The following is an 18,904-nucleotide window of genomic DNA, read 5'->3' on the forward strand; positions in this document are numbered from 1 at the left end:
CTTAGCACCCTCTGCTGCGTCGCAGGTCTGACCGCCGCGGTGGTCAGTTGCTTCGCAGCTACTGAGGGGCCGGGGTTTGACTGTTGTATTCATATAGGAGGTTGTGGACAAGTACTGCAACAGGGTGGCCAATCCCGCTCTGGAGTGGGAGTGCGTTACCGTTTCTGGCCACCGGGATCAGGCCACACTGCAGGCCTGTTTATGTAATTTTTTCAAACGGCGGATTTTTTTTATCTGGTGGAATATTGCGCGGCACCGGGATTTGAACCACGGTCCTCTTGCACGCGAGGCGGATGCTCCACCTCTACGCTACCGCTGCAGCCTTGCAAGGTATATACACATACTTACACATATACTGGAATTTTCGCTCATGGGGACGCCGGCACCTTATTTTCTGCGACCCGGGCCCATAACGCAGTCGTGTTAAGATAAACTGCTGCGATTCTATCAGAAAATAAGGGAGGTATTTTTCTACTATTCTTAGCTAAGCTCCATATCAACATGATAGTGTGAAGGGCCCCCTTTCGCAAAAAATACGGCGTTGACATTGCGCATCGGCGTCCAGCATCGGAACTCCTGTCGGCAAAAAAATTTTCCGGACCCACCACACCCAGGCCCTCCATGTGGCGCAAGGATACTACTGAATTAATTTAATTTCTCAAGCTAAAATATTTGGAAAAATTGCAAAGTAAGACTTACATGCAACCTGCAGACATGATAGCGCCGGATTGTAATTTGACTATACGAGAAAACATAATTACGTTATGCGAGAACTCAAATAAACAGTTCATCCAGCGTTTCTTCTATTTATAGACCGGCCACAGGATCCGCGATTTCTGCGGACCCGCGCGTGAATATCTGGGACGCCGCACGTTACGCGGCATCCACTGTGCGTCATGTGCGTCCCTCTTCAGCTTGGACATCGCTTCCGGGCAACCTTAACTGATCAAACAAAACAGTTTCTTTCCCCGAAAAAACAGCATGGCAGCTGTCCTTACTACCGTTTCTTGAGGAACGTGACAGTTATTTGCCGCCCGCCTCCGCGAGTCCATCAGCAGGAGGTCGCTGAGGAGTTGCCGGCCGCCCATGAGCAGCAGATTGTGGCTGCGCTACTTACTTTAACTGCGGCAACTGCGAAACCAAGCCAGGAAGTCATGTAATCTTCTCAGCAACCCGTGAGCTATCATCCTCCTCCCATCCACTGGGCAGGCCCTGCCAAGCCATGGCGAACGCATGAAGAATGACATGTATGCTTATGCGGGGGTATGCGCGACACATTGTACGATATTTGCAACCATCGCATGCAAAGATCACAAGACACTCCCCGGGCGCCCAATTACCAAGTACAGCCCACTGCACACTATGTTCCTCGTCCCCCAATAACTTCTAACCAGGCTGATTGCTTTCGCATCTACCATTGGCACTTCCTTCCTGCGTCGCCCTTCACATTGCCCGATTCGCCTGCTGCCCATGCCTAGCGAAGACGAAAACTAGACGTCGCAGTTCCCCAGGCAACAACTGAGCATACGTTTTCGTTCATTAACTAATAATGTTAGTGGTGCGTTCGTCAAAGGCATCGCTACAGCTTCAGTTGTTGATACTCTCTGCCCTTGTCCTCACAACAAGCTCTAGCACAATGGCAGTATATCAACCGATTTCACCATCTCTAACATCGTTTCGTCGCAATTTCTTTGGCCGCGTCGAACGCATTTGATTATCTGCCAATTGTTTCGGTCCTAAATGAGGCGTTCTGTGCTGCCATTATTCAACTGAATGCCATCGCTGGTCCTGACCAAACATTTACGGTTGTCATAAGCCCAACCATGACCGAGAAGCAGCAGCTTCGCAGTACTCCGAGTTACTTACCCCTGTGGAGCTTGGTGGCCGCCTTAGTGCTTGGGAAGTTTCGCACTTACTGATATCGTCGCTCTTTTGACGTAATAACTGTCCAACATATCTTCTGTCGGCGCCCCACCCGTGTGGCAGCTATGCCAGTTGCACTCTGATACTATAGGAATATGACATTGGCGTGGTGTACCATTCCGTTCTGGGTAGACACATTCCGACGGCGACCTTCTTTCCCACCCACTGCCGACCCTGGAGGTCGCTTGGCACCAAGCCTCTTAACGCATGTTATCATCCCTTGACTACCTCACCATTAGTAGTGACCAGCGCAATGACCTCTGCATAGGAGACATAAAAAACCACTTGTGTCAAAATTATCAATATGGATGTAAGAACGACGGGAATGAAAAAGAAATGAGCTTCGAACGAGTGGACCTTATATTTTAATTTTAATGAGAAGGAATACTTTAAGAGAATATGGGCTAGTAATGCGGCAGAATGGGTGCTTAAACAAGAGAAACTTAGTCAGTGACAGCAGAGGATTACATTGTGTGATGATATTAGGAAAAGATTCACAGAGGGTGTCCGCATGTGTAGGACAGCTAGGTATGATTAGCGATTGCAAGCACAGGTTTTCTTTATTCTCGCTGTTGACATAACTTGGCATAAATGCATACATGGCGTTATAAGCCCATCGGAAAGATAATTCCGAAAATAGGAAAATATTCTTTATTGAGATAATCACAATGGCCGAGTAGCACTACCTCTTAATGTATAAGTCATGAATGGTAATAACGCAGATTTGTCAATGGCATACAACGGTATAATCAGGCACCCATAACAGCGCAGCGTAGTAAAATATTCCACAACGTAAGAGACAGTGACTGCTTAGTAACTGTGCGCATCCACCGTTTACAGGATATATATATATATATATATGTATATATATATATATATATATATATATATATATATATATATATATATATATATATAGGAATGGCACGGTCTTGCTGGTTCAATCACATAAGGGCAATGCATACCAGGCCACTATCAAGGCGTAGGTATTTCCGTGTATTCGGCGAACCGGTTCAGCTTGTGGTAGATCCACGGAACAAATGCCTCAATCCGCAAGAACACACTTGGTACGTCACTGCTGCCGCAAGAAAAGCCGTAAGATGCCAAGCCAAGTAGGTACGTCAGACCATCGCTGCCAGCGGCCATCGCCGGAGATGCCGCGTCTCCCTGGGAACAAAACAACTGCATGCAACTCCCGCCTCGAAAGCCTAATGTGCCCAACATCGAGTCACTTACATCAGGCACTATAGGTAAATTACGTGCGATAAAAATTTATTCCGATTGCCCGAACTAATTCCTGTGATAATGTCTAAGGCCTGGTGCGTGTCATATGTCTGCATGGAGTAACGGAATAATAATAAAAACAAAGATATGCAAAGGTGTGCGTCAAAATTTAAAACTCAATAGACATTTTTCGCCTAGTGCATGCTCGATGGCACCGCAATAGTTAGCCTTATGTGGAACCTGTGTGGAAGCGCGCTACCATGTGGGTTCCGCAACCTTTCATGAAGCAGGACAGTTTAGACATTGCTCCTATAGTAGAGGCACCACGCTTGCAATGTGCCTGAAACAGCACGTGCGTCATAGGAAGAATGTGCACGCAATAAACAAGAGTCGGTAGCAATATGCCAGAAAGATATGCGCTCAATAGATTGCTTCCGGTGCTGCACAAAACATTAGTTACGCAAATGCCCTGAGAAGCCAACACACGCAGGTGCGTAAGGCCATCGCGGCCAGTGGTCATCGCCGGAGACGTCGTGCCTCCCTAGGAAATAGAGCAACTGCATGCAGCTGACGCCTCGAAATCTCAATACACTTAATATCCCGTCAACTACATCAGGCTAAATTACCTGCGATACAAATAGCTTGAATAAATGTTTCAATAAAATGCTCGCTAATGTTGACTTCAACTAACACACAAAACACGCTGGCTTTTAAAAAAAAAATGAGCAGGGATGACATCAACGCTGCCAATTAGGTAATTGTGAAATGAGCGGTATACAACACATTTCTCTGTATCGCCGTCACAAATTATGAAAATGATTTCCATTGAGCAGAAACTTTTATCAGTCACGGAAGCACTGAGTACACAAGCAGTAGAGAAAGCATTTGTGAACGTCCTAATAATTGCTGAGGTTATGCACCTGATTGCTGCCCTCAAGGAGCAGCTCTGTAAATTCAGCCCGGAGGGCTGAATTCATCAATCTTTTCTTTTGTAAGCGCTGTTTATTATTGGCTGACCGCCTTAGTAAATGATGCGTCCAGCGTTACACTTGACAGGCATCCGCTGATAAACACTCGTGTGCGTGAATACGGGCCCTGAGCCCCCATTCATAAGAAGTTGTTACGGTAAAGTTGTTCTTAGCCAAAAAAATTCCAGCGAATGCGACGCTGGGCACATAATTGGTCAAGGCGGTTGGACCACGGTAAATGCCTTTACGAAATAAAGACCTGTTATTCACGCGCCTAGTTTTCAAATTTACTTCACCGTCCCCGTAAAACGTTCAGCAAAATTATTTTATTCGATGCTCTCCGGGTGTTTCCTGTGTGCATCGCGTGAAATATTTGTTTACCTCACAGAGAGCATTAATGTCTCTGGCGGCGCAAAACATGATGAGGTCGTCGTAGCCGTAGTTCTTGAATCGGTGGAAACAGTCCTCACCGTCCAGGCCACGCAGTGTCCCTCGGTACAGTGACGTCTGTTCGGGCTCAGCTATTGCAAGAAAAAATTGAAGAAGCAGACGATACAGATTAGGACTAAATTTTTAAACAAATGGAACTTTTTTTCCGGAAAGCAAATACAAAGAAATACAAATAGTAAGAATGTGCACATTTATTCCCAAGTAGGTTACTGCGCTAATGGTATTGACCCCACTTTTATTTTCAGAGGATAACTTGGATGACTTTATTCATTTTAATATTTAAAAGCATGACGCAATTTGAATACTTGTATTTAAATAAATAAGGCCTTTAGAATTAGATGTACAAAATATGTTATGCACATTATACCACAATATGCATTGCGATTTTCGCGGCGTAACAGAGTGTCCTGCTTCAAACCTTACACTTAACGTGTGTATTCACTTTGACACTATAAGTTCTCCCTGTACGCTACAGGAATTAAGTGTCAGTATTTAATTCCCCGAGAGATATTCAATAACAGTCGGAAGAAACGAGGGACAACTTTTATTGCAGTCTTTATTGACCTATATATATATTAATAATGACAGGTTCATTCTCCAGAAAAACTTCTTTCGCGTGTTACTCAACTCATGCAAATTGAATGAAGCTCCTTGGATTGGAAATTAAAAGTATTATTTTGTCAAAATAACATTTGTGATCTACGTCCTCAAGTAACAGAAGTGTTCAAAAATATGTTGCGATAATTTTAGCCTGGTACGAAAACAGTATAAATTAAAAGATTAAAGATTGCTCGTAATCTTGGATGAAAGCGAGTGTGTTAGCGAATAAGATTTTGCGTTGCAAATATATAAGAAAATATATAGTAGCGTAATCCCCATTTATATTAATTCATATCTAAACTAACCACAGAATGTTTATCTACGGAAAAATATCGACAAAACAAAGGTTGTAATATTCTCGTATTAGGTAACATTGGAAGATACTGCCAAGTGTGCTCATTAGCGGAATTTCCTTAATCTCGTTGGATATCTCTCCAAATTTTCCAAAAAGTTTTTCAAATGCAGATTGTATAAATAATTCGTCAGCGCGTATAGAATCTATAGAACTGCTAGCAACAAATTTTATTATTTTGACTTTAAGGTTTTGAGCATCTAATTGTTTAATTCATGTTGCAACTCTTCACTGTGTCTGTTATCGATGCAAGAGCATCAAATAGCCCTTTGAGCGAGAAAGCCGATTTCTGTAGCAGCGAAACGCCGGCTAAATTCCCGTTGGCACCGAGGCCACGTCACGTGCACGCCTCAATGAAGCAAAGCGGCCCCAGGTGTGGCGTGAGGGCATCGTTGCGACGTCACGTCACCCTCGCTCTCGGAATACTGCGTTCTCCGCACGTTCCTTCTCCGCGCAAGCTCTCGCCTGCGCTCAAAGTGCGCCTCTCGGCAATTGCTATAAAGAAATTACTGTTTGAAAAAAACATAAGAAATTTAAACGGGAGAGCTTTTGCGGTATTGCGTTTCGAACCTATGACCCCACTCTATGAGGCCGAGTGTCTTACGCTCTGATCTGAACGAGCGCCTCCTAAATAGCAGGCTTGCGCACTCTGCTTGATGGCTTCTTGCTACCTGGGCGAAAATTTCGATTGCTGCCTCTCCTGTAATGGAGAGTAGATTTAAGCGCGCACTGGCAACCGCCAAAGCGGATTCGTTGGAGATGATAAGCCACTGCATGTTCGCAACGCACACCATACCGCACCGCACCACAACACGCCGCACCGCGCCACACTGTGCAATAGTACATGAGGAAGCTGCCCAGCCAAAAGAAGAAAACCGGCTGAAGGCGGCACGACAGGCAGCGAAAGACGCCAAACAGACAGGCCACACCGCCCAGCCAGAAGAAAAAAAAAGCGCATAAAGGGTTGGGGGCCAGAGACCGCATTCTAAGCTTTGACTGCTTGGCTGAATGATGTGGTTTTGTTCTCGCAACTTGCCCGGATGTTCTAGTCTGAGTGACCAGATAACAAATCTGGCTTTTGGCTCAAGGTCACTCGAAGGTGGCCGACAACGGAAGCTAAGAGCATATCATGCTTAACGTGACCGCGGCTTATTCGGGAGCGTCTCCAATACTTATTATGGCATTAGGGCAAGGTAGCGTGACGTCATGTATGGAAATGTATCAAAGCAGACTTTGGCAAAGTATCTCAACGTGCTCGCTTGTGCATGGCGTCTGGGTCCGCCACTGGCTTAGTTGTTCAGTGACCATCGAATTGATGGGCTCTACGTTCATTTACTGGAACTTCGTTTCGTTGCCTCATTAGTCCATTAGACATTGCGTAGACTACGATTGCCACGCGCATCACACAGCAGGCTATCAGCGGATTATAAAAGCAACACAGGCAGCTTGCCACTTCCAGGCAAGGGTCGAGTGAAGCGATGAGGGATGTCGGTGCCTAAATTGAAGTCAATTTTGGTACCACTTGTGTCGCGGCATGCGGGCGTGTAAACACCCGACCCTCTTTGTACTTCGTGGAAAAAATAATCACCCGTAATAAACGACGCTGGAAATGACTTAATGGTCTGAGGATCCAATAACAGCTCTACCATCGAATCTCATGCCCTTAATCAATGATTGAGAAGTTGTTTAATTGCTAGAGCGGGCATTTCGGCTATGGTTGGTTAATAGTGCTCATCTAGCAAAAGCGCGGAAAACGGGGGCAGGAACATATTTAGAAAAGGCATACGCAGTTAGTGGTGTGTACGTTGTTAGGGTTGGCATCTGACACCACGTGGCGACAGGTCATTCACCCTACCCTCTGAGCCGGAGCCCACGGGCGACCTCATCCCCTTCACCTTCTCTTGGCCGGACCCCACGGCACCGGAGAGGTCATTCACCCTACCTTCTCCCCGGATTCGTCGAAAAGAGGATCGACCTCTCCTACCCGTGCTCGGTATTGCAGGAGGACGGGCCCTCTCTCCGTGCCTGTCACGTGTCATCGACGGAAGCAAGATCCCGCCCACACTTGTAGAGAGCCTATTTAAGGGGCTCCGAAATGTACTTTGAGAGACTTCAGACTTCTTACTTCATGCTCTTCTTATTTTCTTTCAACTACCTTTGAATAAACAGTGCAAGTTTCGCACTAGCAAATCGTCTCGCCCCTGCTTGGTCGCCATGATCTACCGGATGCCTGCAGCCCGCCGACAACACCACGCTACCCAATAAGTAATGTCGGTCGAGCTTCGATAGGCAGGCGCCGCTACTTCTCGGCAGCAGTACGGTACGCTACCCTGGAGCACTCAACAACGTCTTTTCCATGTTCACTATTCGACATAAAAAGAAATGATTAAGTTGTGGGGTTTCACGTGCGAAACCAGGATATTTAGAGACATGGCCCAGTGCAGGACTTCGGATTAATTGTTACCACCTAGGGCTAATGAACGTGCACCCAGTGCATGGTATGCGGACGGGTCTTGTCTTACGCCCCCAAATGAATGCGGCCGCTGCGGCCAGGCACTCATCCTGCGACCTCGGGCTTAGCAGCGCAACGCCAACTCCACTGCGCCATACGGAGGGTCTCGCTTTACGTGCTGATAATAGTTTAATTATTGATATTGCGTAATTAGCCAAGTAATCATCATATAGAAAGTTTTCTTGTGGTGACAAAGTGTGGATGAGCGAACGCCGTTGCTCTCGTAATTGCGTAGTGCACCAGTTTTTCACATGAAACATCTTTGACATTGGTACGAGGCGGTTGCTTGATAACGCCACTAGTAAGGAAAACATGTTATAGTTTCATCGCCCATATGTCTGCAACCGTACCGTCCACTCACCTTACAATGGAATCACTGGTCAATAAGAGAAGTCATTGCTCCATCCTTAATATGCCGCGTGCACACATGGCCCGATTGGCATGCCTGATAGGATGCTATTAAAGCTAGATTTAGCCTCGCATGCCGCGTTCAGTGAGACGTAACTCGGCGGTGTGATTGTTGATCCGAGCGCGTGTAGTCACGCTTGAGAGAGCTCAATATGCGATAGTAAGTATAATCCATGTAACTTAGACCAGTACTCATCAGGGGTCATGAGTCCGACAAGTGTGCAATATCTTGCAGAAATTTTACGATTGCCCGGCTGTTTATTGCAGATTCGACTCTCTTCACCTTTCGTTGTGCCCACTTCTGTAAAAAAACAGCCCTAGGTTGTTGCCGGCATTGCCACATATCCCTTGCTTTGCGCGCAGCAGCGAACAGCAGTGGGAGGACGCCATAGAATATGGGGGAGATGCGCAGCTATGCCTGTAGCTATGTTTTAAGTCGAACACTTTTGTGTTGCTGCGCCGTAGCCAAAATGGGGATCTGTCGACATGCCGCTAAGCGGCATCTCGACAGATAGTGCTTGTCATTTTGAGTGTACTCTATTAAATGTTACAGTAGCTGCCGCAAGTAAACCACTCATGCTGAATGCTTCGGTCTTCGGGCGCGCATACTGCAGGCTTGCTAGGATCTGCAATGTGTAATTGAAAGTGTATTTCCAAGTAGATATAATTTAGCAGACTTAAGCTCACAGCCAGCAGTGCCTGTCTAGGACACCTGGACAAGCACTACGCAGAAAGGCTCGATGGCACACAGAAATGTTCATGAGAACAAGGCTCAAGTACAAAGTTTGATTTATTGTTTTCGTTGTTTTATTGGAAAACCACGCATCGTTCTCCGAGATTTTTAACCCAGCTGTAGGACTACCACATAGATTATTCCACCGCGCCTTACACACGGGTTGCAATGAGTAATCAAAATAACCATACAACAATGACATGCTAGACAAATTTTACACATTCTTGGGCAAGCTGCCGCATTTTATTTCCTCGAACAGCTAGCCAGCGTATATGCAGACAGCAGCAAGAGTCATTACTCGTAGTTACGCTACGAAACCAAATCTGACGCAGCTGTTAGATGTAATAAAACGACAAACGACATACTCTGCGATGAATTAGCTTGAACAATAAATACTCCGTGCTATTGACGGAAACATACGAAAAGCACTTTTGTGCAAGCCATACAACACCTGCAAATGACTACACAGAGGGATAATTACGAGTGACTTTACCCCATGGGAAAGCATACGGCGCGTAAAATTAAGGACTTATAAGTGGAGTAAGTACGACGTTTTTAAAGGAGGTTCATCCAGGATCACGTGCCGTGGTGATTCGGAATAAATACATCTGCTTTGAGGACTGGACGCAAGGAGCGAATAACACGAGGAGGGAGGCACTCAAAAATTCATAATCTACACTTCAACAACAAGCACACGTTCATCAATCGTCAACGCATGGCACACTTCGAATAAAGCCTATACCTTAAATGAATGCGCAAGCACAGTTCCTTGAAGAGTAGGTCTTCAGAAAAAAATGTCCATGGTGTGTAGTTTTCATGATGCAGCAGTGGCTGACGACGACGTAATCACTGCCTAACGGTAGCTAGCAGGAGAAGGAATGCAGTTGGGAATCGGGGCAGTAATTGCGTGTTCTCTTTCAAGGCCTGCGATGTGCTTTTCCGAAGCGATGGGACTCAGAGATGCGTCATGAGTCTTCCGACTTGAGAAGATGCTGTGGCTGTCTTCACCCTCGCTGTGTTCCGTGCGCATCCTAGACACCACGCGGATCGGACCACGTATATCCACAAGCAGCGGCATTCTAGCGACCGTGAAAAATGACATACGGTGTCTTCGTGGTAGCGGTTTGATCTCCCGCCCCGTTCGCAGTGAACACCAAGACTCACCGGAGTGCACCTGGGTCCTTTTCTGCTTATACGACATGCAAGACATTGCCTTTCCCATGTTTTTTTTTTTGCTCGTTCAAACACAATAGCTGTCGCCCATTTGATCTAGTTGTGCCCGGTTTTGCACAGGGAACTTTGACTGCCGATGCACTGACTTAGCGGGTCACTATATGAAACAGCAAAGTGCAAACATTCGATACTCATCGCAATTTTCTTGGATACCTAATTGAGCGCAATTTAGATTACGCTTTTTATTTCTGAGATTGAGTTAACAAAAATAGCAAGCTTTCTGGAACACATTGAAAATACAGAAAATGAACGAAGTGTTGCTTCCATTCAGTGTAATGCAATGCTGCACCGCTATGGCCTAGCAGGTCAGGCTCAGTGGATCAACAGAAATTCTTGTGAACAAGCTAAACGAGAACGTTGATGCTTTTCCGTTTTCTACAGGAAATTTCTTTATTCCATCAGAAGTGCAAACATAAATGTTCTCTTCAGAAAAGCCGCAATATACTCCGCATTCTAGCGCTTAAGGCTGCGGCCTCAACGACAAACTTATTGCTGTACACTTTCAAAGCTCTTAAACCCGTGAAATATGAAGTTAACATGGCACTGTCCTGTAGATCAGTGATTTGTTTCTGCAGTACAGCAATACGGCTGAGGCTTTGAGGTTGTTTGCTCTGAGACCTGCCGTAGTTGTTAAAAAATTGTGGCAAAGTGACAGTTTCTTGAAATCACCTGGTTAAGGCTAGCGCTCCTTTGCAGTGCAGGGAAGCAGTTTCTGCAAGCTTGTTTTTTGAGCTCATCACATTTCTTTGACTCTCCGGGTGAAAAACACTGCATTCTTGGTCATCGATTGCAGCGACCAATACAGTAGATATTCATCTGGCAGACTTGTCTTGAAAAGTTGCCGAGTTAGCATGCTGAGTCCTCAGAAAGCAAGCCGATGGTTCTCGCTCGGGAGCTCGAAGGCGCGATGGAACAGCTTCCATGGATATCCCGTCGCTAAGTATTCGATGAAAGGTGTGTCGTTGTTCTGAGTTCTCATAAAGAAGGACTCGATGCGGCCTCTGCATATATCACACAAGCAAAGAAACGCACTTGAAATAAATTTCACCTCACGCTGCAGCGCCCGCACCAACCGTCTCCACCACTCTCAAGAACACCTCTGCCAGTCCACTGGCGTCGTCTCTTCGTATTGGGTGGGCGACTTTGGCGAATCACTTTTGTCCAGCCTACGCCAAGTGATTTCTCGTCACGGTATCGCTGAAAGAATCCTTCGGCTTGGGTACTTCGCTCAATCGATGCACTTCTTCTTTTTTTTTCACCGAACCACACACACGCCAACACATGTTGCCTTGGACACCGTGTGTCAACCGTCCGCCCATTTTCATAACGATGTGTGCGTATACCCGTGATTAATGCATGGCGACAGACAAAGGGTTATGCTGCCCCATATCACTGTGGAGACATTGCCGAGACATCTCTCGATTGACGCCAAATAGCCCATTTGTAGCGACTGCGTGCGTAATGAATCAAGCCTGCGTTCTGCATCCCCTGTTTCCAGACAGGAGCCACTTTGGGCTTGTCGTGAATAAATCATCCGGCGTAGCGTGTAGCTATGGAGGGAGAAAGTGCACTAACAACCAACGCGCATCATTCTGTGCTACATACATGGCTGCTCGCTACACTTTTCATGAATGCATGTATACCGCGAACATATGTATCGCGAAGAAGGCACACGTACGAACTTAGGGTATTGGACATTTTTTTGCAGACATCAATAAAAGCTTCCCACTCCTGAGACAAAGGACACATATAGAAGGCCTCCGTAGGCAGAACCTGAATGGAACACCGGATATTATCACCGAAGACATTATCGTACACGCTGAATGTTATCCGCGTAGTGCGGGTTGTCTGAACTAAGATGTTATAAACCTCTCTAAGGTTATTTCGCCTTCGCAGGCACATTGGAAAGATCGCCTAGATGACATACTATCGCGCGCACATTACGTCATCGTCCTTTGCGAATCAAAGGGACAGTCGGTAAATTCGCTATTATCAACGAAGGCATTACAGCACAACCAAATTTCACGCCCCTACCTTTTTCGGACATATTGTTACCGTTTGTGTACAGTTGCTAGAACAAGGACGCAAGTCCTTGTAAATGTCTGACTCATACGGATAACTGTATGGACAACTGCAAAGCTACACTGATTCTTTAGAGCTTGTTTTCGGAGCATTTGAGTGAGACTGGTGCTTGTAATCATTTATTGCGTGAAAAACCAATAGTTTCCAAGGCTATGTTTTGTCATGGTGCACTCTTGAGGGTTAAAAGAAGCATTTTAAAAATACGCTACCGAATGTGTGTCACGCAATCTTAGTAGCAACGCCAAACATGTAGGCAAAATGTTATCGATCTGGCATGTGCAGCACTTGTTCTTTGGTGTCGAATATTTTAGATGCAGCGTTTTACGTAATAACTCAGCACGTTTAACATACATAGTGCGTTGGTGTGGCGGTGTACCGTGAACTATCGCATTATCGAGAGTAATCTCCGACCCTGAAGCCATAGCAACTTGCCCGCATACGCAGTAAGAGGGCAAGAGGAGCGGGGAGCAGGACCGGCGTTTTGTTGTCGGAGGAGAAAACTCGCACTAATTGACGTAAATACCAGACCGGTTTACCACACAGGCTTTCTCAACTCGTTCCACTTGATGTCAAGGGCAAAACGGATGCTAACCAAAAACATTAAAAGAAAAGAAACCTTTCGGCTCCCATACGAGGGCCTTCTTCGCAATTGTGAATACGGCCCCTGTATGGGAGTCGAAACGTCTTGTTTTCTCTTCTTTTAGTGTTTTTGGTTGACGTCCGTTTTACCCTGGACTATGAGCAATCCCGACGAGACAAGCTTTTGTCGAACTCTTCATTTCGTTCCGCTTGTGCCTCAGCCCATCTTGAACAAACACGAGGAAAATTAGCCAAGCCTCAAAGCCTAAACTGCAATATATTAAAATCACGTATATTGGCTAAAAGTGCGCCTGATTTGCGGAGGTTGAGTGTTTTAAGGTCATAGTATCCTCACTGCATTTGAAAAAAATTGCAGTGCAAGAAACAAGGGGTTTACGAATATTCGAAACTTTCAAATATGGATTAGAATATTGGCTAAATTTGATGAAGAGATCGATGAAAAGTCTAATAGCTTTTTAGTAGTTTCGGATACTTCACACTGGCGACTGTGCACGACCAAACACGAAATTCAAGCAGAAATCCCACGAATTTAATCACGTCTACTGCACACACACAAATCAGAGAGCACTGCATCTGTCAGAGAACCAGATTTTTCACGCGAAATCACAGTCACTCGCAATAATATTTTGTTTAGACGTGGAATTCCGCAGTGAGTATAATATGGCTTTTATAGATCCGCCACTCGAGTCTTGTCGCCGAATTCAATGTGAATACCTTTCACTGCCAAATATTTATACAATAATGGCACCATCTGCCATGACCATTAAGATTACAGAAAAAGTGCTTTTTTTCAATTTATCATCGTCACTGACTAGCATAATCAGTTTAAATAAATTACATAGTAATTGGTCCACCATGCTTCCTTTCTAAACTTTGTAAAATAAATCGTGGCCAGGTATTGTTTCAAGAGTCCTCAGTTGGCGAACAAACTGCTTATTTCTTCCGGCTGGTGCACTTGTGCTCCTAAGACATCGCTAACGCCGAACGTCAGTGCTATCTGCTAGGCTATTCTCACAAGCGCTGTCACGGTTAACGCGATGGTGAACTTGCCGACTCATTATCGGGCCCATTGTGGTGTCTGCACCGGCCGCAAGTGCAGTTGACAATGCCAGGTATCAGAAACAAAGCTGTAGCGCCATTGCAGGCTTGGAAACAAGCAACTTTGGGACACATTCGCAACGCGCACAGATTCTGGCAACATGTCCACCAAGACGATTCCGTAAAACTCAACAGCTCTGCTGCTGCAGTCATCCCGCCCAGCCCGGCAAAATCTGAAGAAATCAAATTGAAAACTTCATGTGTGACCACATCGACGGGTGCAGAACTCGCGGCACTCTGTGCTGCACTTCATTTCATTAAGCAGGAACCACCGCAACAATGGACAGTCTTTAGTGACTCCAAGGTTGCCCTTCAGTGCATACAAGCCAAATGCGCCACGCACCCAATGAACAACTAGCCTCAGGAATTCGGCACATATATAATCACATCCATGACAAGGGACACAACATAATCTTTCGATGGCTTCCAGGACATTGTAACATCAGCGGGAATGACCACGCCGACGAAGCTACCCGATCTGCCCACGAAAGTGATCAACGAGCCTTAATTATGCTTTCGCGAACAGACGCTGTGGCTGGGCTGCGATTGATGCCCCGTGATTGTACTCTGCCCCTGTGGGACTCGAACGTTCTCACCATGAGTCGTTTGCGTTCGTTGTCTCCGGACATACGGATGCACCTCCCGCCTGGGTTACCACGACATGAACAGACCATGCTGTACCGTCCGTGGCTGGGCATTGCATTTACGAAACCAATATGCATTCCTTATTGGAATAGCCAATAGCCCCATGTGCGAGACATGCAACATTGATGAGACGCTCGCACATATTATCTGCACCGGCCCGCGATATAGTGCCCAGAGACAAGTGATATGCAGAGTGCTGGACCAGTTGGGCCACTATCAGAACTCAAAGCTTTAGGTCAGTACTCCAAAAGAACATCCACGTTGAAGGCCTTACTCGCGTTATTATGGTTCCTGCGGTCTACGGGGCTTCAAGATAAACATTAAGAATGCCACCCCCTACCGCTCTATAGTGTACGCGCTTTGATCGTGCTCGTCTCTCCATCTCCCACTTCCACTCTCTTTCTCTTTTTATCCCTCTTAACCCTTCCCCCAGTACAGAGTAGTCAACCGAAAGTACCTCTCGTTAACCTCCCTGCCTTTTTCTGTATTCTTTTCTCTCTCTTTCTTGCCGACTCATCGGCTGTATGTAACGAGAACGTGTACAGTGATGTAGCGTCCATGTCAATCGCAACCTTACACATTTTACAAACTAAATACTTTCGGGGGCTTTATACGAGCCAACACCGTGATCTTATTATGAGGCTACGACGCCAGATTATTTTTTGCCACCCCGGGATTTTTAACGTGCACGTAAATCTAAGTACAGGAACGATTTTTCATGTGGCTTTGATCAGAACGTCGCCGCCGCCGTCGGAATGGAACGTATGATCGCAAACTCAGCACGCCGTAGCCATAGCCACCGGGCTACTGCTGTGGGTTTTACAGGCTTTGCTTGATATCTCCGTTTAAGCGCACTAAACCAATATCTAGTATAAGGAACAACGCAACCCAGCGCACCACGCTATTGCTATCTCCGACAGACCGCGAACTTGGCGGCGCAGAGAACTGTGGCGCAGACGGCATACGTATGCTCGGAATAAGGACTGAACAGACGACATTTACGCTAGAGTTGGGACTTTGTGCGCCTGCACTTCCAGCCATGCGGATTGCATCAATCCGCCGCTTACGTGGCCGCTAGGCGGCGTCACGGCGGAATGGCTAGGTATTACGAAATTGCACGCTGCCTTAAGAGGAAGCATTACGTCGGCCCAACTTCGATTTCTCTATTCAGGTAAGTTTATTTCGCGAAAGTGCTTCTGTGACACATTTATCGGGAATATTTGGGGCAAGCAAGCGTTCTTGGTTTGAAACGGTAGGTAAATTCAAGGAACCTTGAATTTGATGCAGGAGAAGGAATTTTCTACACAAATCAAAGAGTTTCCAAAAAGTAGGAGCGCTAATTTCACAGGTCTGTAAGCGTTCACACAAACAAAAAACATGCCAGTTACTAAACTGCATCTGTTAGGGCATTCTAGGCGGATAAAGGTGATGTGTGAGTTTACAGTTTCCTGAAATTGTTACAATGTTCACGCAGTTCGCGCAGAAGTCGCATTCACAAATAGCGGTATAGAGGTGTAGAATACATTTAACTTTGCCCGCTTTAGATGTAGCATTAGATACAGCCTACAGAAATCTAAAATCGTTTTTATTGTTAGGTTACTAAGTTCTAAACTTAATACCCGTATTTTGTTTCATTCAGAAATGCTTTTTTTTTTTGGACAGTCGAGGCACAAACTTAAAATTCATCTGCTATATATTTGCCCAGCCGACTGTATCTTAACGTTCTCTTTTAGATAAAAGAAGAAATCTCATCAAAATCGGTGCAGTGGTTGCTGAGAAAAACTTCTCCATTCCCATTTCTTTTGAAAGGAGCTCCCGAGTTAGCATTTCCAATTAGTGGTGGACTCGCTTCTAAAAAAAAATGGAGTTCCTCGAATACTAAAATTGCATTTATCTCTCTGTGAAAAATATGGCGCATTACGCTATATACCGCATATTTAGGCGTTATTTGTGTACACCTACCTTTACCTGTTGTTGTCGCGTTTGGCTTTCCTTGGGTTGGCACCTCTGCGACAAGTAAGAAAGCGCGATTTTGGTGTCTAGCTCTCGAATATGGCACGGTAAAAGTGGAGCATTTTATTTCTAGGTACAAGCCTTACATGGGGACCAACTGCAATTCCTAACCCAAATACGAGATGTGAAACACAGACATGCTCTCAAAACACAACCGCTGAACCGATTTTTGATGAAATTCAAAACATTAAGGGAGAAATGTGAATTTCCGTGACTGCAAAAACAATATTTGGATATAAAAGTTTCGTTACATAACAGAATTTGCCTCACGTCACTAAATTTCCAGAATTTATGCAAGCTGTTTTGCGCACAGAAAACAAAAATATTTACTTGCCATCGCGGCCCTGCGAAACTGGATGTCCGGCGAAGCTGTTGAAAACCACCACTAGAACAACCGAGTGGTTTTGTAATGCGTTATTGCTTTAGAGTAATCGCAAATTGCCTGAAAACAAACTAGCGGCGCAGTGCGCACGTCAAACGCCCCAAAGCTGCAACGAGAGCTGTTTGGTATTGCTTTTAAGTTCCTTGCGACCGAATAAACTGACAACCCAACGCGCTGAATGAGAAAACAGCATCTACTGCTTGCACCGCTAAACTAGAGCATGCTATGAAAACGATATGCCGCCTCGCGGCATGTCTTATGGTCATCTTCAGACTTTCCGAAGCAGTTATTATTCCTGCTATGGTGTATGTGGACATGAAGTACATTAGCGAGGATATTCCTGCTGATTAAAACATTAGTAGCACTAATGCAGTGGCAGAAAGGGTATAAATGAACAAAAGCAAATGAAGTTTAAACGTACATCACTAATTTATTGAAGCGTCCGCCTAAACAAAGCACGCTCCGCAATTTGAAACGCTAGCAAGGTATTGGAAGCAATGATCTGCTCGCCGTGAAGAAAGAAGTCCCGAATGAAGTGTTTCGAACGAACCGGTATCGTATCATCCGTCACCTTTTTGCAGTGCGAAGTTTCTGATTGAAGTCGCTCTCCGACGCGGGATGTTTGCTTCTTTCGCGAAAACATGAAGTCATAAATTGTTGGCTTTCCACCGCGATGACAGGCATAATGGCACACCACAAGTCTTTCGACACCGGTATTTTTCTTTCTCATTTTCGGGCTTGTGCGCGGTGCCATCACGATGATTTCAGCACTACGAGGCATTCAGCGCGTGCTGTGATAAGTGTCCCTCTTTCGCTTCAAGCTTGAACCTGGATGAGCTATCTCTCTGCGCGGCCGCTAGGGGGCTAGCATTTAGTTGGAGTCCCCAATGGCGATGAGGCTTGTTGTAGTGACATATAAACTAAAATCTGACGACTGTAACTATTTAATGTTGTGCACTAGGCCATCAGTCTTCCATAAAAAGTGCTGAAAGTAGTGAAATCCTCCCCCCAAAAAACAGAACTATGTACTTTATAACACTTCTTGTCCAATGAGTTTTCTACGGTCAGGAATTCCGCTTATCAAAAGGATGGGTATAACTTTGTCTGTGTGCGTGTACTCGTGTTTCGACTCATTTGCACTGATGCAAAGCTGCGCCGTATATAGATTCCAATTCGTTGGATCTCCCGCATTTTAAAGCGTATCTCTTAGGCACCCGCTCCTTAGCTGAGCGTCGGCGTCCCTAGGCGTCTTCGGCGTCCCTAGGCGACCCTTACTGTAACCGTGTGAATGAGCATAGCGAAGGACGAAAGAACGAACATGGAGCGCAGCGGCGAAGACAGCGACAGCAAAGAGAGCGCAATAGGGAAAGCAGAGAAGGAGGGTGAAGTCATCATCAGCCTGGTTACGCCCACTGCAGGGCAAAGGCCTCTCCCATACTTCTCCAACAACCCCGGTCATGTACTAATTGTGGCCATGCTGTCCCTGCAAACTTCTTAATCTCATCCGCCCACCTGACTTTCTGCCGCCCCCTGCTACGCTTCCCTTCCCTTGGGATCCAGTCCGTAACCCTTAATGACCATCGGTTATCTTCTCTCCTCATTACATGTCCTGCCCATGCCCATTTCTTTTTCTTGATTTCAACTAAGATGTCATTAACTCGCGTTTGTTCCCTCACCCAAT

General features: G+C 45.7%; 1 protein-coding gene across 2 annotated transcripts in view; it reads right to left on the bottom strand.

Annotated features, from left to right (window-relative positions):
- Positions 1-2,853: 2,853 nt before the first annotated feature.
- Positions 2,854-18,904, bottom strand: part of LOC142564791 (transmembrane protease serine 11D-like) — a 69,752-nt gene continuing 53,701 nt past the window's right edge. The window contains exons 5-7 of one of the 2 annotated variants that reach the window (XM_075675950.1): positions 16,791-16,835; positions 4,497-4,636; positions 2,854-3,090 (exon numbers count right to left, since the gene is read on the bottom strand). In XM_075675950.1, the coding sequence (XP_075532065.1) occupies positions 2,899-3,090; positions 4,497-4,636; positions 16,791-16,835 (377 nt within the window). In that variant the 3' untranslated portion in view covers positions 2,854-2,898. The remainder of the gene's footprint in view (positions 3,091-4,496; positions 4,637-16,790; positions 16,836-18,904) is intronic. The other variant, XM_075675951.1, reaches the window with a different exon arrangement.

The sequence above is a fragment of the Dermacentor variabilis genome, chromosome 11 (genome assembly GCF_050947875.1).
Source record: "Dermacentor variabilis isolate Ectoservices chromosome 11, ASM5094787v1, whole genome shotgun sequence".
Classification (NCBI taxonomy): Eukaryota; Metazoa; Arthropoda; class Arachnida; order Ixodida; family Ixodidae; genus Dermacentor; species Dermacentor variabilis.